Genomic DNA, 27,698 nt, shown 5'->3' with positions numbered 1-27,698 from the left:
AGCCGCCGACGCCGACGCCTGCTTCGGGAACAGCCGGCGCGCGTTCCCCCCAAAGGAAAGGACGGGACCCTCGGGAAACGGATTCGGGCTCTTCACACGTTCAGAGGCGCTCAGGTCCCGGGGGGGGGGGAATCCTCCCCGAGGTTGTACTTTACTCCTGGTCTTCCGCGGTCGGGTTTCTGCCCCCACCCCCGAAGCCCCAGGAGGCGCGGCCGAGTTGCGCGGCGGGGCGAGGCGAGGCGAGGCGAGGCGAGGCTACCTTCCAGGTCGAGCCCGAGAGGTCGGCGGAGGGCTTCTTCCTCGGCCAGCCGGCGCCTGCCTACAGCCCTGGGCGTGCTCGGCCAGCCCCGCCGGATGGGAGGGGAGGCCGAGGCCGAGGCCGGGGGGCTGAGCGCGGCTGAGGTTCCCGGCTGCGTCGATCAGCTCCTCGCCGGGACGGGAGGCGGAGCGGCGGCGGCGAGGCGATGGCCGCGGCTGCTGCCCTGATCGCGGCGCTGCTCGGGCTCCTGCCCGCCCAGCCGAGCTCCGGCGCCCGCGGGAGAAGCCAGCCGGGAGCGGCCCAGGTGAGGCAGGCGGGCGGCCGGGCGGGAGGGAGGGAGGGAGGGCTTCATGGATGCTGGAGCTCGGGACCGAGCAGGGGCTAGTCACCCGGAAAGGAGAGAGCTCTCTGTACATGCCCAGAGGCACGGTCCACGTGAGATCTCTGCCTATCTTCCGTTAGAAACGAGACCAGCTAAGCAGTGGCTTTTATCGTAAAAAGTGAAGGAGCCTCGAGAGATACTTGGAGGAGGCTGTAATTCTAAACGCAGACAATGCCGTTCTTACTGTTCTGAAGTCTTCCAGATGTATGGGTCTGAAAGTCCCCTCCTCCCTAGAGAATATGGAACTCGGAATTAAGCTGCTTGGAGAGCCCCAGGCTGGCTCTCCCCAGTTGTGTGCTCCTGATGTCAGATAGGCTTCCTTCTTGTAGGGAGGCTCTGTTCACGGCCTTTTAAAGCCGTTTAAACTGGTACCCATACTGTGGCCAGTTTTGCATAGTGGTTAAGGCATCAGGCTAGAAACCGGGAGGCCATGAGTTCTACCCTTGCCTTAGGTACAAAGCTAGCTGGGTGACCTTGGGCTAGTCACTCCCTCTCAGCCCTAGGAAGGAGGCAAGGGTAAACCATGTCTGAAAAACCTTACCAAGAAAACCACAGTGACTTGTCCATACAGTTGCCAGGAATCAGCGCTGACTCAGAACTCAAAGGCATCCCCACCACGTACTGTGGCCGAAGCTGGGACTGCATAGAGGCATCCATTGGAGGGGGGTGTCAAAAAAATCAACATGGCGGCCACAACCACACAACTGAAGCCCCGTTCCCTTTTGGGCCACATGTATGTTGCAATCTCAGCACATCTGCCAGGCGAGAGGTTACTCTGTAGACTCTGTGCTGTAGACTAAGACAGCACTGCTGGCTGAGAATGATGGGAGTTGTAATCCAACACATAAGGAGAGCTGACTTAATGTTGGGTCCCATGACCATGGATTGTATTTGTTTCATGTTATTGCTGTATCATTCGAAGTATTTCCCCACCTGTCTATGTTCTATCATGGAACTGTCATAAAAGTATGCCTTTAAGATGCCTCAGGTCACCTAGAATTCAGCGTTGATGGGGACCAAGCCAGCCATCTATTCAATGCAGCCTGCTGGCTGAGGAACTCTGGGAGCTGAAATCCACAGATCTTGAAGTTGCTGAGGTTGAGAAACACAGAGATAGCTGATCTCCGCCTGAGCACCTCCACCGAGGGAGAGGCATCACCCTTTTGCTGAACCGTTAAACAGAATCTCATAACAATTCAAGCTTTGGATTTTCAGAACAGGGGCTCAGTTAGCTGGTTGATAATCTCACCCGTTCTGTACATTTCAATTGAGCCAAGGCAGGTGAAATTATCTTTGCACCTCAGTCTGAAAATTCCCCTAATCCTTAACTTCAAAATACCGTAATAGATTGAAGAGCAAATGATCTTTTGTCCATTCATGACAGCCCAAAGCAGTTCCCTGTTGCATTTGCTGCATTCTGGTAGAGGCGGTTCTGCCCAGTATATGTGATAGTTTATACAGTTTTCTAAACAAGACATGGTTTCTGGAATATTCTCCAAAGATAAAGTGTTGGAAGATTCTTTCAATGGGAACATGTATCTCAAAAGAAGTGTGGTTCTTCATAAGTAAGAATATGGGTCAGCCCCACTAGGTAGGCCAGTCCATGAAATCTACTCTGCAGGAAGGCTAAAACTTCATTTATTGGACTGGCAATAATCACAAAATCTTGCAAGTCTGTACCTCCTCCTCCTCCTCCTCCTCCTCCTCATATAATTTGGTGAATTAGGAGGCATCTGTCGGAGCTGATTCTGAATGCTATCTGGCTGTTCTTGACTTAAAAAATGTTTCAGCCCCTTTTGCCTCCTGCAAATCTCCATCAAGATAATCTTCCTTACTCTCTACACTACCTGTATGTGAATTTTGGAACCGAGAAAGGCTAACTCTTGACTAAAATGAAGGCCTTCCTTGGGCAAGGGGTATAAGCATCTGGATTAAGGTTTGAGGTTAAGCATCAGTGCTGGCATCACTGACCACATCTGTCTGACTAGACCAGGGGTTATGGAAGTCATTGCATGGGCTGGCCTATAGGATTCAGCTAGAAAAGAAGCTGGATAAGCAGTGAAATTAGGATAGCTTAGGGGATGGGAGACAAACAACTCCATGTTCCCTCTCTTTGCCACTCTTCTCCGCTGCTCAGCATCAGTGTAATGGCTGGTTCCCAGACTGATGAGGATTCAGGAGACTGTTATGTAAACCAGGGTTCCTCAACCTCAGCAACTTTAAGATGGGTGGACTTCAACTCCCAGAATTCCCCAGCCAGCATGGGAGTTGAATCTTAAAGTTGCTGAGGTTGAGGAACCTTGATGTAAACCATCAGCTGCAGGATTTCCTGTTACAGTGTGGACACCTGCTGTAGGAAAGCTGTGAAAGAAAATCAGAAACTCTCCACTCTATATCTACATGGGGAGATATTGGCTCTAAAGAGTTCAGCTGCTGGAATTCTTGTAACTCCATCCATTCCCTTCAATTAAAAAAAAAACCCTGGGAAAATTGTGCTTGGAGAAGACATGCTTTTGCTCTGAGACAGTTGCCAAAGAACCTGACCTTCTGCCCCCTGAGGCAGCTCATCTACCAGTGGGATAGATCCTGAAGACGTGTCCGCAGGACCCCAGGCTTTTGTTGGAATGATAAAACTAGTGGCGTGCCAGTGTGATGCAAGCTTCCTCACTTCTGCACGTGCTTACAACACGACAACACAGGTGAAAAAGGGGTGGACCTTGTCTCGTGACAGTGCAATGTTTTGTCATTTGCCGCCCCTTGACCCCCTTTCCCCCTCCTTAAGCCTCTGGGCCCAGTCTAGAGCACCCCTCCCAAATTGCAAAGAGCAGCTGCTTAGAATGTATTTCCCAGCCCTGTTTCTTTGGCATTACTATTTCGTGTCCTAACAAGAATACACAGTCCAATTCTTGCTCCTCCACTGGCTTGCGGGAACAAAGCGCGTCTCTCCCACCCTCTCTAAAGTTCTGGTCCATGTGGGGCTACTTGACATCCACGCAGAAGTCAGTCTTGATGAGTCTTGATTTGTGGGTTTCTGGGGGCAGCTTCTGGTCTTGAGCACTGAAAGAAATTAATGAGGCGAGTGGGTTGTCTGTGTCTGTGAGTGTTTCCTTTCTCTTTCCCTCCCCGTCGCATAGAACAAGTGGGAGAGGTATCCCTATAGGGCATGTTTTGCAGTTGTTTATTTCCTGCTGCTTCAAAATATTCTATAGAAAATGGAATTTCCTCCTTAGGAAAATGAGGCGGGGCGGGGGGAGAGTCATTTTCCCTTCTTCCACGCTTGGGAGCCAGTTGCTTATGGCTCTGGGGTCAAGAGTAGTGCTGTTAAAAAGCTGTTTTGAAGCAGAGTTGAGTGCCCTGGTTTGAATTGCCTTATGAGGCAGCCTTTAATCCTGATGTTATCTGGCCAGCTTATAGCATTATGTTTTTCTCTGCCAAGCGTCATGAATGTTCCAACTTGGAACCGATGCACAGAAAGAGAGGGGAACTCAATGTTTATGTTTTATAAGCACATTTTGTCTCTCCCAGCCTTACAAAAGCTTACAAAAGTAGACGTTCTCCCCAATTAAAACTGGACCGATTTCACTCCTTGAAACGTTTACTTTTTAGCCTGTGTAGGCTTATTAACACACACCTCTTTTAAATTCCTTTCATGATTGCTCCTGCCTACTTCTGATAAATACAGTTTTTCCTTCTAAATCATCTAAACAGTGCCGTATTCTTTCTACAGTGACTTTGCTATTTCGGTTGCTCACCCTGGACATTCCTCCTGCCCCCTGATTAGAGTCGATGCGGCGTCCACATAACACAATTATTTTATTTGTATTTCTGTCAGGATGTACCGTACATACAGCCTTTCGGCTCTGCTTCCAAGGCAGTTTACAAAATCTTGCAAAATGCAGACAGTCTGCACTGTGGGAAAGTGGGGGGGAGATAAAAATAATAGAATAATGAATATATAATATGCGTATATAATGACATAGTATTATGCACACACATATACACAGATATAAAAAAATAATCAGCAGCAAAACTCATTGCAGGATGAGGGCCTTTTCATGGAAAGACCCTACTGTGCTGGTCCAATACAGGTTGGCAGACAGACGTTTTTCAGCTTTCCAGTCTGGGGCTGAGAGAGCGCGAATGGCCCAAAAGTCACCGGTCAGCTTCTATGTCTAAGGGAGACCAAGACCTCAGTCACTCTGCTAGCAGCACTTTAACCATTACATCGCACTGTCTCTTGCATGCGTGTGTATGATTCCAGCAAAATAATATTTTGATTTTCTACAGGGATCTTTTGCACTCTCCTCCCAATTACAGCTGAAGCTACACATGGAAGTCTGCTAATCACCGGTGAGGAAAATGGCTTCCTTGCACTGTTTATAGCTTACCATAATGATACAAATTTCCTAGTGGTCTCCATTGTTATTAGGGCATTTCTTAACATCATTACAATAGTGTCCATGGTGACCTTGTCACAGCAATTTCCTGAAAAGCTGATGAATTTGTATAACTAGCTTCCATGGCAGAAGGCATTCTCATCAGCTGTTTTCACATTGCAAAAATGAAGGGAAATCCTCTGGTTTACAGATTTGTTGCTGTACAACAATCCAGACAGTCTCTAGAAGTCAACACTGACTCAAAGGCATACACACACAAGCATACATCTTTTGACAAACTGTACAAGCATACCAGTTGTCTGCCTGTTATATCCTTCCTTCCTTCCTTCCTTCCTTCCTTCCTTCCTTCCTTCCTTCCTTCCTTCCTTCCTTCCTTCCATCCATCCATCCATCCATCCATCTTGTCTCCTGTAACCAGACGAGGTAGGAAAGAAAAGTGGGAGGGAAACATAATTAACTCTGTATGCTATTTGCCTTCTATCTCCTCCCATTGCTTTTTCTGGATCCCAGGGAAATTGACAAAGTAGTGAAAAGCCTTGTCAATTTCACTTTGAAACTGACAGGAATAAAGTGGCAATTACACTAGTTCCTCTCTGCAGCAAAGTCTACCCAAGATCAACCTGAACAGAATTTGAACAAGATTTTATGTGGGAGATCAAGGCTATCAGGAAGGAGGGGGTGCATTCCAGGAGGGGGGAGGAGGCAAGAGGCAGCATGGTCCACAGGGGGAGTGTGGGAAGCGAAAGAGGTTCAGGATAGCCCCTCCCTACAGTCTCCCAGGGTATATCCACTAGTTGCTGTAGTATAGATTTAGTTTGGCAAGATTCTATCTGTAAGGTGTAAGCTAATAAAGGGACTGGACTGGACTGTTTCATTGTTGTTCTTGGGCTGGGCCTGACATTTTGTCACCAGATATTTAAAAAAAAATAAAATTGGATGAGGCTTTAAAAATTAAGAAAGAAATAAAAATGACAATCCCAGAAAGCAATTGAAATAATTTCTTTTTGCTGGACTTACAAAAGAGGCTGTTTAAAGTATCAAAGAAATTTGAAACAAGAATCTACAAGCATCTGAATGGATTAAAGAGCAAGATCGTTTTATGTAAAAAAAAAAAAGGAACACAAAGTCGGTTTATTTGACCAGGGTTAAGATAGGACATGTTGCTATTTGGGGTGCTTCTTTTTGGATTTGCTGATACCTGGACTGGAAAAATGTTGTGTATTGGATTTGCTTACAGTTAACATGGCATTTAAGCCTTTTTCCCTACAGTTATTTTATGTATCCTAATCTGACAGCATTTAAACTGGCTTTGGATCTGTCTTTTTTACTTAAAGTAAAAGAATTTTTGTGAGCTGGTTCTCTTTAAAGGAAAAATTATCCCTGTTTGTCATGTTAAATTCCAGTCTTTTGTTTGTACCAGGATACTGGGATTAATTTATGCCTTCTAAATGTTTTATATATAAAAGCTTGTATATAGAGCTTTTGCTTATAGTTAACAGTTGAGATATGGAATGTTTATTTGAATGGAACATGTTATTTTGGGTGGCTCTCTTTGGTTTTCTGGCATCTGGAATGGACAAATGTTTTGTTTTGGGTTTGCTTACAGTTAATACGGTGTTTAAGCCTTCTTTCCTACAGTTATTTTATGTATTCTGGTCTGATAGCATTTAAATTGGCTTTTTATCTAATTGCCTTTCCACTTAAAGTAAAAGATATGTGCGAGCTTGTTCTCTTTAAAGGAGAAATTGTCCCTTTTTGTCATGTTAAATTTTAGTCTTTTGTTCACATCAAGATAGCAGGACCACTTTATGCCTTATAAATGGGGACTTGCTTACATTTAAGAATTGAGATGTGGAATGTTGAGTTTTATATATGTTAATTAAGGTTACTATTTTAGGGCTCTGTATGGACTTTTTGCTGATACCTGGTTTGGAGAAGACAGTGATTATTGGATTTGCCTATAGTTAAGAGATGAGTTATTGGATGAAGAGTTTTATATCTGTTAATTAAAAGGAGGTGAAGAAATTGTGAAATTGTTTATACTTGTCATAATTAGGGTGGGAAGTTGCTTTCTTAGGGTTTTTTCTTTTTTTTCTTTCTTTTTCTTTTTTCTTTCCTTTCTTTCTTTTTTAGTTTGTAATATATTGTACCATTGTACTTAAAATTTTTAATGAATATTATATATAAAAAAGAGAAATTATGCAGCTAAAAAAGTAAGTTCTCTGCCTGTGCTCTTTTGCTCTGCTTGGTCTGGGATGAATTTGTTTTAGGAATCAAAGCTGATAAGGGAAAGGGAGTGCCAGGAAAAACAGAGCTGATAGAGACACAAACTTTGGAATGAAGAAGTTTGGCTGGCAGATATAATAACTGAAAGACAAAGCTTGCAACACAGAATTGAAATTGCTTCTTGGCAAGCACAAACAGTGATTGAAGTGGTGTTATCATTCTGGGAGGCACCGAGCTACAAGTGGATATTCTTTGAGGTTGGGCACAGTATTTAAAAGAGATCTGGGAACTACCAACAATTTCTAAAACTGACCAAGAATGTCCAGAATCAAATGTGTGTAAAGACTTTGCATGTACACACTGGGGAGAAAGGTTGGGCTCACAAGGAAATAATAAAAGTAAGAATGCCAGGGTGTGTGGGGTGTGTGTGTGTGTTTCATACAAAGCCTAGCATCTTGCCTCTTATTTATTTATTTTGATTTGATTTGATTTGATTTTAGAGGTTTCTGGAAAAATACGGCTATTTTGAGTCTGTGCTCCAAGGATCAGACCCAGCAGGATTCTCAGATGCCATAAAGTAAGTCTGTGACTCATCCTTCCCTCACGCGGTTTTAGGTGTCGGCTGGAGATGCAACTTCCCAGCCTTCTATCTCCACTCAGTATCTAGTTGATCTCTAAATCCCATGCCTTTCTATGCAATCTGTTGCTAGCTTGGACCATGCAGTTGGCCAGCTTTCACTGGCATTGGATTCCCCTCAGTGGTTTCCCTTGTATGGGCCTGGTTTCCTTTGGAGAATGAGAGCTCTACAAATGCAGCAGTTTTGGCCCAGCTGGGAGATTCCTCAAATGCCATTGCTGCCTTCTGGACTCGGGCTGTCTTCCAGCACTCCCTCTGGGTTGCTTTTTAAAATCCTTTATTTCCTTCCCCTGCTACCAGCATCAAGTTTCGTAGGGCTATAGTGAGAGGTGCTTGTGTGTTTCAGAACCAAGGCCTAGATCAGTATTTCTCAACCTTGTCAACTTTAAGACATGTGGATTTCAACTCCTAGAATTCCCCAGCCAGCATGGGGAGTTGAAATCCACACATCTTAAAGTTGCTGAGGTTGAGAAACACTGGTTTAAACCAAGGAGCATCGTGCAAGGTTCATCCCCTTTCCTTTGCTCTTCCAGGGAATTTCAATGGATCTCTCACCTGCCCCTCAGTGGCACCCTGGATGCTGTCACTCTCCATCACATGAGTCTTCCTCGCTGTGGCGTCAATGATGCAGAGAGCCACATGGCATGGAAGGAGCGTGTGGGTGCCCTGTTCTCAGGAGAGAAAGCCAGGAAGAGGCGCAGGAAACGATACCTGCATCAAAGTAAGCCTGCTTGACTTTGCAAATATGTTTCCTCCTTCAGGGCCAGGTTGTAATTTCCAATCATTTTTTCAAGGTGGGAATTCAAGGACCCCAAAGAGATGTCCAGCAGCCCAGTGGGATCTTTGAACACCTGTTCTATGGCTAGTACAGATGTTAGATCTGGGCACAAAAGGCCTTTGGAAACTCTCCACTCAATTTCTTGGAGGAATAATTGGATGGGTAATTTCTCCAGGGGAAGGAGACTTTCTCTGATGGTTTCTCAAGGAGAGGGCTCCTCCTTAGCAGCATTACTTCTGAAGAAGTCCAGTGGAAAGAGTTCCCTCATGAGGTCCTCTCTTGGGGTTTGGTGGAAATGTGGGAAGCCTGGGATGGTTGAAGACCAAAAGAGAGTTGAATGTAGAAGGAAAGATGGTCATGCACATACATACACACAGAGTTCTTGGCTACATCCTAATTAAGTGCAAGAACACCACCCACAAGACATTCTTTTCCTTACAAAGCAAATGTTCTTTCAACAGACTGAATAAGAATGAGTAGAGGAAAATGCAATAGATGTTCTTTATCTGGCACTTAAAGAAGTAAGGAGGCCAGTCGCCTGGACACCACCATAGTTCAGGAAGAACATAGGCAAGAGACCTGGACACCCAGTCTTCCAAAACATGGTCACCTGGAGAAGAGACAGTTAGGAGGGATAGCTAAGATAATTTCCAGTCTCTCTTTCCTTGCTGGACACATTCCAGAAAACTGGAGGAAAAAAGAGTGCTGACTAAATAAGCTCTGAACCACTTACTCACATTGCGAATTTCAAGTGGCAGGAATTAGGCTGTCTGTGCCTACTTACCAGCTCCGTTGACGTAATAGTTTTCCTGGACAGCAGAAGTCAGCAAAGCTGAGAGAGCAGCTGTTTCGAAGGCAAACCCCAGGAAATATTTAGTGGAAGGGTTAGGTAATTGCTTGTGCAGGCGAAGCTTCAAACTGGGCCTGACAAGGCTGCCTCTGGGTAGGAGTGCTGGCTAGGAGGCCAGAAACACTAGGGCTGGTTCCTCACCCTGCCCCAAGACGTTTGTCTTCTCTGACATGAAGCAGGCCTGTCCTTTGGCACAACTGCCTGGTTTTCTTGCCCTCCTGCATTTGTGCCTAAAGATATATGGCTGGATCTATCTATCTATCTATCTATCTATCTATCTATCTATCTATCTATCTATCTATCTATCTTCTATTAAATTAAGGCTGCCTGACTCCCAATGACTCTGGGTAGCTTGCACTTTAAAGCAGTGTTTCTCAGTCTTGACCACTTGGAGATGTGTGGCACACTTGGAGATGTGTGGACTTCAACTCCCAGGAATCCTGGGAGTTGAAGTCCACACGTCTTCAAATGGCCAAGGTTGAGAAACACTGCTTTAAAGAAACATGAAGAACAGTGAAATAACAGAAAAGATAATACACATCCAGAGAAAACAAGGTAACACACCAAATAATGTATGTTCTTTCTCTGTCTGTGACTGCACATGGGAAAAGGCTGTCCTATTTCTACTCCATCTTCTTGTCTCAAGTGAAACATACCCAGCTTCTTCAACCTCTCTTCACAGGACTTAGCTTTCAGTCCTCTGATCATCCTCACTGCCTTCTTTTGCTTTTGTTCCAATTTGTCAGAAAGTGAATCCTTCATAAAGTGTGGTAACCAGAACTGGACACTGTACTTATGTTGAGGTTTAACCAATGCAGAACAGAATAGAACTGTCATTTTCTATGATTTAAAACTACAGTTCTAAAGTCACAGCAGGTGACAACTTCTCTGATCTTGAAGAAGCTAAGTAGGGTTGGGCTTGGGGTGTATTTGGATGAGAGACTACCAGAAGATGCCAGGGCTATAGACTAAAATGCAGAGTTGAAAAACACCCCAGAAGAATGATTTCTAAGAAAACAACATGGATGCATCCATGTAGTTTCCAAGTGTCAAGCTTAGCTCAAGAGCTTTATGTTTACTTTCAACCTTCATAGGCAACCAAAACGAGGGTATCTTCTTATATGTTATGAAGGCTTACAAACCTGTGTGGTGACTGATTTATAGCTCTGGTTTTGGAAATAAATGTCATAATTATGTTGGTGTAAGAGCTGAGGCTGGTGAGGCGGGAACTAGCGGTTCCCACACTAGAGTCAGTTGATATGTAACTTCATCTCAAGGCCACCAAAGACCTCCCAAGTATCCATTAATTGGGAAGGGCAGGAGAAAGAAGCCTGAAGTTTGAACCCTTGAGAAGAATCTATAAGTCTCTTTGCACTCCAATGGGCAAGCAGCTGTACAAACATCTCCCTCTGTCAACATCACTGGGGGTTGAAGACAACAGCAGCTGTATAAATCATGGATTGGGGATGAGATTAGGCCATCATCATGGAGATGGGAAGTAAAACAAGGACCATCACGCTGTTTGGGTGATGCTATAAATTGTTAACAAAGACCTGCTCAAAATTTAATGAATATCTTAGTTTCAATAAACTTTGTGAAATAAGCTCCCTTTAGTATGATGGAAGACTGGACAGCAGGGCTAAGAAGAACCAGATTTGGTAGCAAATTACTGAACAATCAAACAAAAAATGATGTAAGAAGCCTTAGATAGGTTTTACAGAGAAATGGTGGCAATTGGGGTTGGGACTTTCTCTAAACAGAAAAAAAATAATAGTGGCTGCTTTTTGCCATAAAAACCAATATTACAAGATAATTTTGCCCCTGCATAAATGGTTTTTGCCTTCCTTCGAGGAACATCTCTGTAATTTGAGTCTGAGATCCCTGAGGCTCACTCTTCAAGGTTTGAGCCATGTTTCAAGGATGGAATCTTAATTGCAGCTGTCATTTGTGGCTATCACTTTGTGGGGAAATAAGCAGGTTTGCACCCATCCCAAAGTTAGACATGCTTCTTCAGGCCTGTTGAAACTGGAAGGTGTGTTTCACTTCCAGGAGATGAACATCAGAAGTTAAGCTCTTATAAAACAGTTGATCCTGTTACATATGACTTTTGTTATAGTTTTTAAAACATTTGTACTTGAGCCTCTGGAGATAGAAAGAATAGCTCTGTTCACAAATCACAAACTTGTCAATCCCATTTAGCCTAACATTTTGTCTGGAAACAGTCTGTGAGATTAGTTTATTGTTCAATGTATTCTGTAGGTCTAGAAAACGGGAATAAAGTAAACTGTGCTTAAGTTAGCCAAGCCCCTATTCACACTCAACCTGATGGCTGAAATAACCCATTTCCTGCTTGGTTTCAAAACACACTAAGCCATAAATAAGCTAACATGCTTAACATTAATCACATTTAGCATGCTGTGTGAATACATGTTTTCTCCCAAGCCAAGTTCAGAAAGTTTTATGTGAACACAGCCTAAGAGTAAGGTGGCCATGGAAAACACAATTGGTGGGTGCCTCGGAGCAAACCTGGTTGTTGGATCTTGGAGAGTGTCCAGCTTTGGCAAGTCCAGGTCCAGAACCGAATGGCAATGGCTGCAGGGCAGCTGGGTATCCCTATTTACAGAGGATGATCCTCTGTATGAAGGCTTGTCAGAGCAGTCCTCCATCTGTAGGTATCCTTTATAGGAGGGGCTTTCTGGAGCAAATCAAGTTCTTATAATTAATTATAAGGAAGGAGAGTAGGACCCTTGAAGTTGCCCATCTATGATACGCATGTGAACACAGCAGGAACCCCTCTCAAATCATCTCCCCCTCAAAAGTTGAAATAACCAGGTTTTAATTGCTTTCCTCAATCAGTTGGGTCAAGATGATTGAGGGAATCATCTGGGGGATGGATTCTATTCTGGGGGGGGGGGCACAGTGGAGAAAGAGCCACCTCTGAGAACCCTGTAGATGACATTTGTTAAGAGAGGGAACCCACAAGGAGTCTGCTGTTCTCAATTTAATTGGGTGGGAGCAGATGGTCACATAGAGGCATTAGTTGAACAAGAATTGTTGAAGTTTGGTTTGTAGCCCTCATTACTTGAATGCTGGCAAGAGATGATAGGAGTTGCAGTCCCAAACTTCCAGACAGCATGAGATTTTGGAAGAGAGTTTTAATAGGCATACAGGCAGTTTCTAAAACAAAGCAGTTTGTTAAAGATTTTTTACAACCAGGCTGTGCTTTTTCACTCTGATCAAAATTTATGTTCCAAGCCACTTTGCAGTTTGTAGAGTATTTAATCTTCTCTCCAGGGGCTTGTTGTATTTGGCAGATGTAGGACTGGATGATATATTAGAGTAATTGGAGGGGGGAAGATTGACAGTCCTCCCTCCTGGAAGAGGTCCAGAGTAGACATCTTGGCCCTCAAACGATGGTGTGTGACGCTCCCTTGATCACTAGGATGAGCTCACCATTTTTCCTGTGCCCAAAGTAGGAAGCAGCTCTTTGGGGAAGGGAACTGTCTTTTTCCTTACAAAGCAAATGCTTTCTGAGAGTCTAATGGCTGAAAGAAGCAGTCTTTGTCCGTTCGTTTATGGCTGCCAAATGTGGAGGTCTTTGAGTGATATAGTGTGTCAGTCTAACTAAGTCTCTCAGAGCTCTAGGATCCTACTAGATACAGATTCCTAGGAACAAGCAAGCTGCTTGTATACTCTTATTTCCTCTAAATTGAGAGAAGGATTTTTTAGGGCTAGGTACAATGTGCCCCCATTGGTGCTTCTGCATGAGAGGTATGCCCATGTCTTTGGACACAATATGGCTGTGTTCCCACAACATGTTGAACCAGAGGTGCCTGACGGTGTGTGTGTGTGTGTTAAGAAGTCAAGATGGTAGATGTAACTGTGTGATCAAAGCTCAACTCCTTTTAAACATTTGTTGTACCACCTTGATTTTTTTGACACCCTCCATGCTGGTGCCCTGTGTGGAGTCACAACCTACCCAAGATGATTTTAACCTAGTCTCCTGCATTGTGCAAAGCCAGCCAAATGTGTTAAAGTGGTTCTCCCATAAGGACAGGTTTTGGGTTTGGGTGTTAGGAAAAGTTTGACTTAAAAAAAACAACAACACGTCTAGGGCACATTCACAGGTCCTGCTTGCCCAGCACTAAAATAGCTCCTAAGCATTCCTTGAGGACATGAAAGCATGATGTTGTCCTCAAGCTGCTCCTAGTCCACCAAGAAGGCAGCCACCACCATTCTTTTTTTGCTTGTTCAAAAGGAGTCTTTTCCAGCTTCTTGGGACCCAATCAGTGCTGAATGGTTGAATCTGTGGCGTCGTTCTGAGCTAATTTTAGGGCTGGGAGCCTATTCTGTTGCTGTTGAGCTACTGTGGGGTAGCCCCAGTCCCTGATTTTGAGGGCCATTTGCCTTTTGGCAGGAGAAGAGTCAGAGATCTTCCCCTGTGCCCCAAGGCCAACTTTCCCACATCTCTTGACTTTCCCACAATGGTGCTGCCTTCAGGGGCTCTTCTCGCAGGGGCATAGCTGCCCAGCCTCATATGTGGGTCAGTAAAACAGACAGACAGAGGTGTCACAAACCTATCCTTACAGGCAAGTTTAGAAACTTCAAATAACTTCTTACGGATAGGCTTTGTCCTACATGCCAAGCTAAAGTATTAGGCTTTATAGAAATGCAAGGGCTGATAAAGTAGAGAAGACACTTGCTTGATCATCAGGGTTTAAAATAGTTTTTCTTTAACCAGGTATTTATCAATCTTGAGAACTTTAAGATGGGGGGACTTCAATTCCCAGAATTCCGCAGCCAGCATGGCTGGCTGGGGAATTCTGGGAGTTGAAGTCCACCCATCTTAAAGTACACTGAAGTAATCTGTCCTGGGTACCTCTGAGATCAATATCATGAAGTTATATTGAGTAAGTCTCAGCAAATGGCAGTGTCTGGCTGACCTTGTCAGCTAACTAGATTTGGATCTGGGCCATAAATTAGATTGGGATTGGGGGGAAAAAACACTCCAGAAGAAAACAATGGCAAAACACTTCTATATGTCTGCCAAGAAAACTACATGGGTATGTCCATCAAATTGCCAGAAGTTAATTCAAAGCAGACTTTATACAGGTTCAAGATTCAATTTGAAAAATTAATTCAGAATCAGTATATTGATGACTTCACACTTCCTTAGGAGTGGGATATTCAGGGCTTTTACTGGGAATAGGTGATATTAACTGCTCTGCTGACTCAGTGATAATTCATGAATATTAGCATGTCTCAGTGAGGATTGGAGGGGGAAGTTACCAAGCCCATCTCAGCCTGACATTTGGACTGTGTCATATGTGGCAGAAATGGTGGTGTGGGTCCTGCTAAAGAGAAGGAAGGGTTACTGATGTTATGGAAGAAATTTCTTTGGCTGTTGGGGGCTGGGGTGGTAGGAATTTTGTGAGGAAATTGTGGTTTGGGAGACAGAGTTTGGATTTTGGTGTTCCTGACTATATGAACACCATATTTAGCTTGAATAAGACCACAAGCATAATTCATGCACTTAGTCCCTTGTGACTTCATCTTCTTTGTAAATGGATGTGGGTTCTAATTAATAACATTTTTCATTTTCACTTGAATTTCACTCAGTGGTTTCCTGCAGAACATCACAGGTTTTCAGAATCAATACACACACACACACACACACACACACACACACACGTTACTGTTGTGGGAGAATGAATTTCAATTGCACTTTCTATCTTAAATTTCTGCCCTCCTCTAACTCTGGTGAGCAAGCTGATGCTTGTGTACTTCTTTAAAACATCTGGTTGGAAGCTGCTGTTGTTATTATTGATGTACCTTTAAAGGAACAGGGTGCTGGACTTAATCATCTTATGTCTGATTCAGGATTTTTTTTCTGATCTTCCCTCCACTAATTTCTCCTCCCACCATATCCTTGTAGGTGGCAAGTGGTACAAACGACACTTGACTTACCGGCTAATCAACTGGCCTTGGTATCTGCCCCAGCAGCAGGTCCGCCTGGCAGTGAAAGTGGCTTTTGAGCTCTGGAGCAACGTCTCTTCCTTGATTTTTTGGGAAGCAGTAGAAGAACCTGCAGATATTCGCCTGACATTCTTCCACGGGGATCACAATGATGGAATTGAGAATGCCTTTGATGGTCCAGGTACTGATTTGTTCTGCCTTGTTTCATAAGCATCCTTTTGTCAGGTTCAGCCCAAAGAACTCCAAGAGACAATGCAAATACAGTTCTGTTGCGTTTATTAGCTACAACCTCCAGACAGAAAATCTCCCCAGGCTGAACCCTAGTTCCCAAGCCAGCCAGCCACAACACCGTGAATTCCTTAGGGAGGTGCCAGCCTCATCTTCTTGCACTTTTCACGCTCCTGCTGGGGGCTAAGAACACGCTTATTTCCCTGAGCCTGGCCTTCATAAGTCCATTCCATCACACCTTTGGCTGTAGGACCACAATGGCCCAGAGCTGTGATTTCATGCATCTTCTGCCATGGGCTGAGTTTCTACTGTCTCTGAACAGGTTTCTTTGTCCCCCAAACAAGTCAGGACTTAAAAAGAAATAAATGAGTGGCCAAGAGTCCTGGGCTTGGAGAGAAGCAGAGAGCAGGCTGGTAGGGCAAAAGTTAGCTTTGCCCATCCTGATGTTTTCCAAATACAGGTAGTCAACAGGTTAAGAATGCCCAATGTAAGGACAACTCATAGTTAAGAATGGAGCATATCATAGCAAATTCTGAGTTAAATACACAGTGATTTGAGTTAAATACACAATGGTTTGAGTTCATTATGCAATACTACTTATTCAGTATTGTACAATAATACTGTTCCGGCTTACATACAATTCCGACTTAAGGACAGGTGTTGGGAACAGAACTCGTTCTTAAACTGGGAACTACCTGTATGTAGAAAACACCATTTTCTAGATAATCTGGTTTTGCTGTACACTGCCTAGACTCTCACTTAATGGGGTGTTTGACCAATGTTATAAATAAATATTTGTAATCAACCTGGTTGAAGACTAGGGATTCTGACCCTATAGTTCCTGGAATTGCAGTCTGTGAAAGAGTTTGAGGAGCTTCATAGCTTCTGAGATCCTTCAACATGGGATCTGTGCACCCTTCAGAATGAGCTCTGCACTTGCATGCGGAATTCCTCCTCCTCATTATCATCTGTGTTTGGCAGCTGAGCAATTTATTTCTCAAAAATTATCTTAACATTTGCAGTGCTGAAGTTCTGTAGCAGGTCATTTCCCTATTTTTAAGAACTCCTGCCTCATTCTTCCTGGCCTTCAACCACCCCAGCAGGTCTTCTAAGTAGAAAGGTGGCTTGGTGGCTTTTCAACTTCCTTCCCATAGGAATTATTTGGATTTTTTTCCATACAACCCCAAAAAGTACACAGTATTAAGTAAAAATATGACAGCGGGAGTAAAAGCAATTTATTTTATGTCCCTTTGGTACGGAGGGAGGATGAGGGTTTTTTGTTTCTCCATGACCTGCAGCCACTCAGGGCTAGGCAGTGAGTCTCCTGCTCTCAGAATTGCAAAGTTGCAGCAATAAAGATGATCATAGACCTCTTCAAATTACTTTGAAGGATTGGGGAAGAGACGCATCAGTGGTATGGAATGCTTTGGTGGATGGAATTGACTGATTTTCATAGCTAAATATAGTGCTCAAACTGATCTGGGATCTGATTTCTCTTTCTCTCTCCTTAGGAGGTGCTCTTGCACATGCCTTCTTCCCACGCCGTGGTGAGGCCCATTTTGACAATGATGAGAGATGGTCTCTGGACAGTGGGAAAGGTCGCAACCTCTTTGTGGTTATGGCCCATGAAATTGGTCATACACTGGGCCTAGAACACTCCCCCGTGCCCAGTGCTCTCATGTCCCCCTACTACAAGAAGCTGGGCAAGGGTTTTGTCCTGAACTGGGATGATGTTCTTGCCATCCAGAATTTATATGGTAAGTAGAACCTAATTTCTCAAGAGCAAAATTTTCTCAAGGTAGAGATTGCCCGACCACATCTTCAAATGTGGATTGCAGTTTTGGAACCAGCTGGAGTGGAGGAATCACTTAGATCTTTCAGAGTGGCTGCTTTTCTAGTTGAAATTGCTGTTGCAACTTCGCTTCTGCTTCACAAATGTTGCTATGCCATTTTTCCACCCAACTACCCAATATTCAGGGATGTGTGACTCCTATTCAGAGCTGTTCTGGTTTATCATGTTCAGGTCCATCAACTGGGAAGTTAGGAAATTTTAGGAATCATCCTTTTTATTGTATATACATCATGCCATTCCTCAGAGAACCAAAGGAAGCTTATGCCTTGTTCTTTTCCCCCTGTGCTTTCTTTTATTTATGCAAGGAGAAAATGACTGGTCCGGTGTCACCCCATGACCTCTGTACTCAAATGGGAACTGACGTGAACCTCAGTCTTCTTGGTTTCAGTCCAGCTTCTTCTCTTTTTTTAAAATACTTTTTATTAAGGATTTTAACAATACTAAAAGATAATACAAACTAATATCAAAAAGAAACTAGAAAGAAAAGAAATGCAAAATGCAAAAAGAAGAAAGAGAGAAAAAAGAAAAGAAATAGAAAAAAGAGTATTTAAGGAAGTGACTCCCAATCTTCTTCACAAAATGTAGAAGCAAATTTAATATTTCCCCACCCCCTATAAAATTATGAACATAATCTACTTCTTCCCATAATCCCCCCTTTCCATTCTCAAATCCAAAAATTGTTGACACTTCTGTCCACGTATCAGCAAAAAGTCCATAAAGGGCTTCTAGCATTTTATGATGTTATTTTTTATTTTATCCTTAATCAAGCAAGTCAACATTATATTCCCTTTTTTTTTTTTTAATTAAAATAATCATGATATTTAATTCATCAAGTTGCTGTTGTGGGCTTGAATCTCCATTCAGACGTTCTTCTTCCTGTCTCAAAAATGTCTTCAAAATTTTAGAAACCCTTTTTTGTAAACCTTTATCCAGGTCATTTTTCATTTCTTGGCTTATCATTTGTATTTCCACTTTAACTATCATATCTGTTTTATTATCCACGATTTATTTTCTAGTATTTCTATATCAACTGGAATTTGTTTCACCTCTTCATTCTGTTGGTCTGTTCTCTTTTTCTCCTTTCATTGCTGTCAGTTTAATTATAAGTTTCTCCCCCTATTCTTCAGAGGTCCTTTGAAATGTCTCAAGTGTCATATCTTTATCTGTCATTTTCTGAGTTTTGCTACTTTTTTTTCAAGTCCAAAATAAAAATAAAAAACAGGTTTGTCTCTTTTTTTCCTTTTCCCTGCCTGGAAGTTTAGTCCCCTGTAGTGTCCAATTCTATAGAATCTCAGCAATCATCTCTTTCCTGGTAGGCCAACAATTTAGGTTCCCGCAAATACATTGTTTTATTTATCTTATTATTTCAAAAATAAAAAATAAAAGCAAAAGTTATTTTAAAAATCTTAGCAAAAGTTCCAATATTCCAAATTCTTCTGGTCCCTTAATCTGTTTAAAATTTTCTTGAATTAAATTCTTAATTAGTTTCTTGCCCTTTATTTTATATTCTTTAAGTTCTTTAAACTGTTAATTAATTTGTCTTCTATTTGGGGATGAAGTTTTACTCACCAGGTAGTTTTTCAAACTTCTTGTTGGAAGACCTCATTTAACTTTGAAATAATTGTAAGTCCAAATGTGTTTAGAAAGTGAGATTGACAAACCCAGTGTCCTTAAAGGCTCTGTCATGGTTGAGAGATTGATGGCTTCCCTTGTCTCCCGGTGCTCAGACCTGTGGGTCAACCGCTGTCCTGCAGTCTCCATGCGAGGAGCAGCTGTCCAGAGCACAAACGGGCAGTCCCTCAGCCTCTTCTTATCCAGAGGGGTTCCATTAAACCAAGCTCATTGCTGGTCCTTCGGTCTTTGCCAGCGGCATCATCTCTGCTCCTTTGGAGATGTTTTAGTTCACCGTTCCTTCACTCGGAAGTTGGTTTCAATCCAGCTTCTTAATCATTACACTATAGTACCTGCCGTTGTCAGCTTCCTGTCATGTAGTCCAGACAGGAAGCATGACCTGATGAACTAATTCTACTTTATTGTAAGATTACATTAACAGAATTTTGCACATCTGAACGTACATTTCTCCGCCGTCACCTTTACAGCCCAAGAAACTAGGGAGGGTCCCTTCTGAGACATTTGCCACACCCACATTCCTTCTGTGGGCTCAGCTGCCTCTTATCCGACTGTTGTCCTGGCTGCAGCTCCTCCCTGTCTCCCAAGGTCATTCCCACATACCATTACAGCCATTGACTGATCTTACCATAGAGCTTTTGTAGATGGCAGCAAAGAGAGACAGATAATTTTAGCCCTTCTCTTACTTCACAATTTGGGAACTCAGCACTGCTGTGTCAGAAGGACCTGCCTGCTTATCCCACTAAATGGAATGGTTACGTCAAGGCCTGTTTGGATGGCAAAGCTAGCTACTAGGGAATTTTTCAAAGCCTAAATTTGTTTTGGAAGTGTTGCAACATTTACCTGTAAGGGCTAGAGAACAAACAAGTTAGAAAAAGACGAAGAATGTCAATATATTTGATTTAAGGCATCCAAATAAACCTACCTGCATAATATGTTCAAATTGCTGCGTTAGGGTGTTGTGGGTTTTTTTTAAAGAGGGGCAGAGTTTCAAGCACATAGCTGGAATTCTTCAGAATATACAGCCTCTGTGTAAACTATGAAGATGTTGGCTGAATTCTCCTCCATGAGTTAAGCACCAACCATACATACAGATCTTGGTTCATTTTTGAATTTTGTGTTTTCTTTTGAACAGGAAAGCCATCCCGAGGCCCAGTGGTCCAGCTTCCAGGGAAATCATTTGCTCACTTCCAGGGTGGGAAGCAGTACCTTGAAAGCCAGGAGCAGAATCAAGAGGCAAATTTCAACTTCCATTACTGCTTGTCATTTTTTGATGCCTTAACTGTAGGTAAGCATGAACAGACTTGAGTACTGTAGCAGTTTCTCTAGAAAGGCATTTAAAAAAAAATCTCTGAAGAGGTTTGGTCTTTAGCTGCAGGTCTGCTAGAACAAATCTCTTAAACTCTTTTTTGGTGAAGGACAAGTGAGTAAAGCCTCTCAGCCTCCAATTTGCTGCCTGCAAAGATATGTCCGCCCCCCCCCCCCAAATTGTACCACTGAACTTTAGAAGCAAAGTCATAAATTTTCAGCAATGTGATTGTTTTGCTTTCTTCCCTCCCCACTCAAAAAAAGTTGTGTATAAATGCACCTGTTCTTAATCTTTAAGCTCCTCTCAGAACCTGGAATAAAGTAAAAGAAAAAAAGCCCAAAAAGTTTTGGACCCTGACTACCCAGTGACTTCATTGTTTCATTAGATGGCTAGCTTGTGGCTTTGAAGTGCTGAAAAATGGAGGGAGAAATGAAATGTGGCCACAAAAAGGTTGACCATCCCTGCTTTAGGAGGTGTCAGGAAGCTTTGTGCACAGTTACTTATGCCCTCATCATCTTGCAGCTGGACTACTGTAATTGGCTCTGCAGGGGGCTGTCCTTGAAGGCCATTTTGACATTTCAACTGGTACAACATGGAATTGCCCAAGGAGTTATGGGGACACTGAAATTGGTCCACATAACATCACTACTTCACTTAACTATTGGTTACCAGTCAGCTTCCAGGTGCAATTCAAGTTGTTGGTTATCTAAAGCCCTATGTGGCTTGGGGCCTAAGGGTCTGCCTTCTCCAGACTGAATCTGATCATGAGATCAGGAACAGAAGCTTACCAAGGCTTCCTTCTTTGAGAAATGCCGCCTATGGGCGCTCTGAGGTGGTAGGGGCTTTTCAGTGATTATCCCCCATGTATGGAACTGCTTATCCCTAGATAGCAAGTTCTCTTCCACCTTTCTGAGCTTCTGAAGGGCTCTATAAAGATTTGGGTCCTTAGGAAAAATTTGTGGAGGCTTAGCCAATCCCTGTGGGTGGTCCTGTTGTGGTAAGTTGGTAGAAGCAATTTACATGATCAGATGTTTTTAACATGTTTTGGTGTTTTATAAGCCCCTCAGAACCTACAGGAATTGAGCAACATAGAAGCACAATAAAGAAATAAATGACTTTTACACTTCTCCTGAGCTGTTTTATCATTTTTCTAGTGAAAAGGCTACCATACTCTTAATACCATACTATTGAACACTAATATGATTACTATGGAACGATGGTTATTTATTTATTAAACAAATTTCTATGGATGCCCAACTCACACATGGTGACTATGTAACAAAGTTTTAATGGATTTTACTTATTCATATATTTGCATTTCTCTTTTTTCTCTCAGAAGCTCACAGTTGCTCCTCACCTTTCATTTTTTTATCTTCACAACATTAGGGGGACATTAGATTGAAAGCTTCATATCACCCAGTCAGCTGGGTGGGGGCGTAAACCTGGATTTCTTCAGCTGTGGTCCAACATTGATTAGGCTTTGTTATAATCCTGGTTTCATTATAATTATAATTCTGTTGTGCCTTTATTTTTATGTTATTGTTACTTACCTTGACTGCCATTCTGGGGAAATATGGCAAGTTGTACATTCAAGTAAAAGATTATAAAAGATGGCAGAATTCTAGGCAACATGCATTTGTATTGGTCAACCAAATCAGTAATTATTATCTCTTTGACTGAAATATCCAAGGCATTTAATACACTTTATTTTATATAGATACGGAAGGCAATCTGTACATCTTTAAAGGCAAGTATTACTGGATTATATCCAAAGGAGAACCTCCTGCTGGTCCATACCTTCTCCAAGCCAAATGGCCAGGCCTTCCTTCCGCCATTGACGCTACAGCCTTCTCAGAGAAAGATAAGAAATTCTACTTTTTTAAAGGTAGCTTCATTTTATTGTAGATAGCAAATCAGATCTTATTTCAGCTGCATAATTGTCCAGAGGCTGTAGATAAAGCAGAATCTTTCAACCTCCACCTTCCCATTTACAGTCTGGCTGCAAAAATAGTAACACGCCTTTCCAAATTGTTCTGAGAATTACTGAGACACAGTGCTTGGGATATTTCAGAAACACCCTGTAAATGGAAGATGGTGTTGATTTTTATGACATTGGAGAATTCCAAAGGTCAATCTTGGTGAGCAATCTGGGACTGCAGTCTGGGAGTACAGCAAGACAACGCTTGCAGTTGATCCAAATTAAAGTCCTTTTAAGCTGTGAGTTGATTTCCACTTAAACTGATTTCAAGGGGAGATTCAATACAATATCTGTGCTGTGCCTTGGTTAAGGAGGAGGAGGAAGAGGAGATGATGATGATGATGATGATGATGATGATGATGATGATGATGATGATTTTTTAAAAAATGGCAGGCACAGAATCAATGGAAGATAACATACATGATCTTTAACACAGAGCAGAGCTGGCAAATTGATTTCATTAAACTCTAGCTCCCAGTGATGAAGAAGCTCTGTCTCACCACTGTCCCTGCTGGCGACATCTGCTGGATAGGCACATATTCTCCATCCCTGGTGGAGGTTGCCCCATCTTTTGGGCAGTGTTGAGGTTCAGGGTTTAGTGGCCGTGCTCTAGACAGCAGATTCCCAGATGTTTTGTGGCAACTGTGGCTGCCATCTTCAGAGGCAAAGTGGTCTGCTCTGCACCCTGCAGGCAACTGAGCAGAGATTGACTGGGCTCCTGTCTTTGTAGCCAGGTGACCTGACCAATGGTTGGTCTTGAGACAGGAGCCCAGTCTAAAGCTCAACACTGCCCAGTAGATACTGGCCATGAAAGCCTATACCAACGTGTTGCCTCATCTTATCGGAAAGGCTTCCCAAAAGCCATCTGATTGGTTCACAAAGACTTGCTGTTTCCTGTCTCAGCCTTCTTGACACACAATGCTACATTAATGTACGTAGGGAGCGCTGTCGGTTTGCCTTCTGCCCTGAACTGGTTTGCCTGCATTTAGTTGTTCAACAGGCAAGAACTTTTCATAAGTCTTTCTCCCCCCCGGCCTGCTTTTATTCAGTAAGCACTGCTGCCATCTGCTGGCTGTCAGTGAAAAACATTCTGGCCTTTTTTCACCTCTTTACTTGGGTCTCCAATTTAAATTAGTTCTCCGCTTAGCCGCGATGACCCATTTTTCAGGATTGAAACGCTGCCAGGAATAATTACATTGATTGAACAGTATCTCATTGTTGCATACAGAGAAAATTGCCTTAATAATATCAAGATTTCCCCACACGTAGAATATGGGCCCTGCCACAGCTCTCAGTCAATTATGAACAACGCCGCTGCAGCCCATTGCAATAAAGGCAAGAACTCCCTCGCTCTTTGAAAGATAAAGTTGGAAGAGATATTACAAACCTAAGAAGAGTCCAGCCAGGTCTTGCTAAGTCCAGCTTTCTGGGTAATACCTTGGCTAGCTAGATGCGTTCAGGAAGGTGAGACCCCTCGTGTTACTGGATGACAACTCACAAAGTTCACATCCGTCAGTGCAGTTCATTTGTTTATTAATTGCAACTATTATGCAAGGAATCATGAAATTCTCTATCAAGTTATATAGTAAAATGCAGCTGTTTCGGAATCTCAGTCTGGAAACAGTGTGCTTTGTTGTTTAGTCGTTAAGTCGTGTCCGACTCTTCGTGACCCCATGAACCATATTGCGCCAGGCCTTCCTGTCCTTCACTGCCTCCCTGAGTTTGCTCAGTTTCATGCTCAAACAGTGTGCTAGCCCTTACTAAATTGTAAATGAAACCAGGCAGCATCGTCTGCTCTAATTTCAGAAGCCAGAGAGATGAAACTGAATTAAGATTTCTGGTGCTGGGCTGTGGAGCCGCAAAAACAGAATGCCATCCGAGTATAGTTCTTCAGAGAAGGAGAAGGTAAGGCACAGGCAGGAGGGATGGGCACGGGCTTGGCCCTGGTTTGGCCTTGGCCCCCCTCCCACCTCTGGCCTCAAGAGTGAGAGAGTGACCTCCAGGCAGGGGCCACTGTAAACAAGCGCTTCTTACAGAAATCATGAATCCTGTTTGTAGTTCTGGTTCTTCTGGGGTTCTCTGTGGAAGCACCAAAGGAGTTGGGTATCTATCTGGATTCCCAATGGGCTATGCAGCCGCTGCTCCTGCTTGTTCTCTTGAACGTATATCCTGCAGCAAATCCAACACCCGAAACAGGCACACTGTATAAACTCTGATGTATTGCGTTATTTTCTTTGGGGTTTGCATTTGCTCTTGGGTTTTTTTGTATGCCACCCAGAGTTGCTTTTTTCAACTGGGCATCGTAAATGCCTGGATGGATGGATGGATGGATGGATGGATGGATGGATGGATGGATGGCAGGCAGGCAGGCAGGCAGGCAGGCAGGCAGGCAGGCAGGCAGGCAAGAAGGCAGGCAGGCAAGAAGGCAGGCAGGCAAGAAGGCAGGCAAGAAGGCTAGAAGGCTATATTTGCACAACATGCTTAATTGGTTAGTTACAGACCAAGTGGCTTAATTCACATTGCTAAGCTTAAACAAGTTACTATGGGCAGCTAACAAAAAATACATAAAGATCATATTAATAAGACCAATGTAAAGCAAAATACAATTAAGAATGATCATCATACTATAACTCACACACCAACAGGCATATTGGGCTCTACCAATGTCCCGGCCCAAATGCCTGAGGAAAAAGCCAGGTGTTCGTGGACTTCTGGAAAGCAAATAGGGTCAGGGCCATCTGGATCTCGAGGCGGTTCCAAAGGTCAGGTGTTGCAACAGGGAGAGCATGTCTTCTGGGTCTCACAGGATGACATTGTTTCAGAAAGGGGATCTGGCGCATGTCCACCCTGCTGGATCTGGTAAGACGGGCTGAAACCTTGGAGACGGGCAGTCCCACATGTATGAATGTATGTTTTCTTAACTTGAGTAACTGTGGTCCTCAACTACAGTTATGGTTTTATGATTTAATGACTGACAGGTTTTGTTTCCTTTTTTAAAGTCCCCAAGAGAAACCTCACATCACTGTCTCCTCTGTTGCTTGCCACAGGTGGCCGATGCTGGCGCTACAAAGGAGCTTCCCTAGAAGAAGGCTTTCCCCAGAAGTGCAGCCTTACTGGTGACCTCCCACGCCACCCTGACACTGCCCTGTTCTTCCAACCACTCCATCAACTGGTGCTTTTCAAAGGACCTAAGTATTATGTAGTCAACGAGGAGACTCTCCAAGTGGAACCTTATTATCCCCGAAGCTTGAGAGATTGGGGAGGAGTTCCAGTTCTGGCAAATGGTGCTGTCACACATCAGGATGGCTTTGTTTATTTCTTTCGAAATGACCGGTTCTGGAAATTCAACCCAGAGAAGCTAGAAGTGGTGGAAACTGGAAAATGGGCCGTTCAGCTAGGGTGGCTAGGCTGTCAGGATGTCAGCCTAAATCAGGCTGGGGCCTGATCTTTCTGTGCAACTCTGGATTTGTCACTCATTTTTCTAGGAAAATCTCCAGAAGGCTAGAACTTCTTGACCTATTTATCCTGTGCTCAGCAGTTTGCTTTTAAACTGGTCCCAAGGAGATTACAAACACCAAAAGAACTACGCAAGGCTAAGCCAAAGTTGCATTTTCTGGAAGAAAAACTCAAACCCTCACGAAGCAAAACAATTTGGTGTGAGGAACCATCAGTCAAGATTTGCACCATAAATGTTGAGCGTTAAAACATTGTGAAGTGGGTGAGGCACACTGGTTCTTGATTTGCACTGATCAGAAGACACTAAATTGATGTTGTCCCTTCTAGTCAGTCAGAGACACTGTAGAAAAGAGGACAGAAAGTAAACATCATTCTCCATTGGCAATGGCTACACCTTCATATAGAAACCAGTCTTCTTAACTTGGAATCTTTGGTATTATTATCCATCTTTATCATCCAGAAGTGACTACCATGGAGAATGCAAAACCAGAGGGTCTTCTTCAGCAGTAAATTTTCCTCTACGATTGAGCCTTAAATACCGGTGCCTAATCATGTACTTGAACTTCTGCCTCAGGAGCTCCACGGTCCATTTGTTTGTTACATCTTCATTGTGGAGCTGAAGGTGTTCAAAATTACTACCTCCTCTTCCTGTTAGGTAATGTAACTTCTATGTGGTGCTTTTTGTTTCTCTGTTAAACAGGTAGCCATTTTGTAGGATTTTGATGTTATTTTATAGCAACGCTGTACTCTTTTTCCATGTACATAGTCTTTTGTCATCTCACTGTGGTCCTACATCAGTTGTGTAAGGAACAAATATGTGACAATGGCACACTCAGAAAGGACTCCAAGCCATCACAACAGCTTGAGGAATAAATCCCTGTGGGTACCCAAGTCTCCTTCGGGGGCACTAAATTGCTAGAAGATTGCTTTTTATCTAATATCACCCGAGTCTTCTAACATACTAATATTAATTCCAACATGTGCAGTTCCAGTATAATTTTTCTCAAACTGATACATATGAAAGATGGTGCTATTTTTAACAGATGTCCCTATTTAGAAGTTTGGAATATTCTTCCATCATTGTTCCCAAGATGACATAAAAACATATGAAGAGCCATTCTGATTTAACAGACATAAGACTCATCTTGACTAACATTTGATTTCCCACATTGAGGCCAATAGGGAGGATGTGTAGTCCCCTTCCGCTCATGTTCCCAGCAACAGTGATTGAGAGGGTTATGTTTCCAAGCTTTGGTGTTGCCAGTGGCATTATCTTCCATAATGTTTAGAGAAGCCACTCTGTCCATCAGAACTTGGTTTCCTGGAGGACTGAGCTCAGATAGCATTATACTGTACCAAGCAACCATGTGAGCGGTCTTGGCCAGAGCACACGATACACATGGGTCTTGTGCTAAATATGCACTTGGGGATAATCTTGTGTCTGGGCTGTATACAGGCACACCTCGGAGAGATTGTGGGTTCGGTTCCAGACCACTGCAATAAAGTGAATATCGCAATAAAGCGAGTCACATTAGTTTTTTGATTTCCCAGTGCATATAAAAGTTATGTTTACACTATACTGTAGTCTATTAAGTGTGCAATATCATTATGTCTAAAAAAACAATGTACATACCTTAATTAAAAATTTTCTTAAAATAAGACCACAATGAAGTGTGCCGCATCAATTGACTCTTCCTTTCACGAAAGATTTCTCTGTAGCCTGCAATGCTGTTTGATAAAC

The 27,698-nt window shown here is 43.1% G+C and overlaps 1 protein-coding gene across 6 annotated transcripts; it reads left to right on the top strand.

The window, feature by feature from the left end:
• On the top strand, positions 1-27,616 carry MMP28 (matrix metallopeptidase 28). Of its 6 annotated transcripts, none has more exons than XM_088152405.1 (9): positions 2-563; positions 4,929-4,991; positions 7,765-7,841; positions 8,435-8,622; positions 15,465-15,686; positions 17,245-17,490; positions 20,350-20,502; positions 22,241-22,408; positions 25,549-27,616. In XM_088152405.1, exons 4-9 carry the CDS (start codon positions 8,499-8,501, stop codon positions 25,944-25,946), a joined length of 1,311 nt encoding a protein of 436 aa, XP_088008531.1. In that variant the 5' UTR covers positions 2-563; positions 4,929-4,991; positions 7,765-7,841; positions 8,435-8,498; the 3' UTR covers positions 25,947-27,616. The 6 variants fall into 6 exon arrangements, with proteins under 6 accessions (XP_088008529.1, XP_088008531.1, XP_025030148.1 ...); XM_025174380.2 differs by lacking the exon at positions 2-563 and adding an exon at positions 608-3,340; XM_088152403.1 differs by lacking the exon at positions 4,929-4,991 and having other exon boundaries at positions 1-563.
• The last annotated feature ends 82 nt before the right edge of the window (positions 27,617-27,698 follow it).

Source organism: Python bivittatus, unplaced genomic scaffold (assembly GCF_059951505.1).
Source record: "Python bivittatus isolate LINGU-HERP-01145 unplaced genomic scaffold, Pbiv_v1 ctg000690_np1212, whole genome shotgun sequence".
NCBI classification, from domain to species: domain Eukaryota; kingdom Metazoa; phylum Chordata; class Lepidosauria; order Squamata; family Pythonidae; genus Python; species Python bivittatus.
This window is presented reverse-complemented; position numbering and strand designations above follow the sequence as displayed.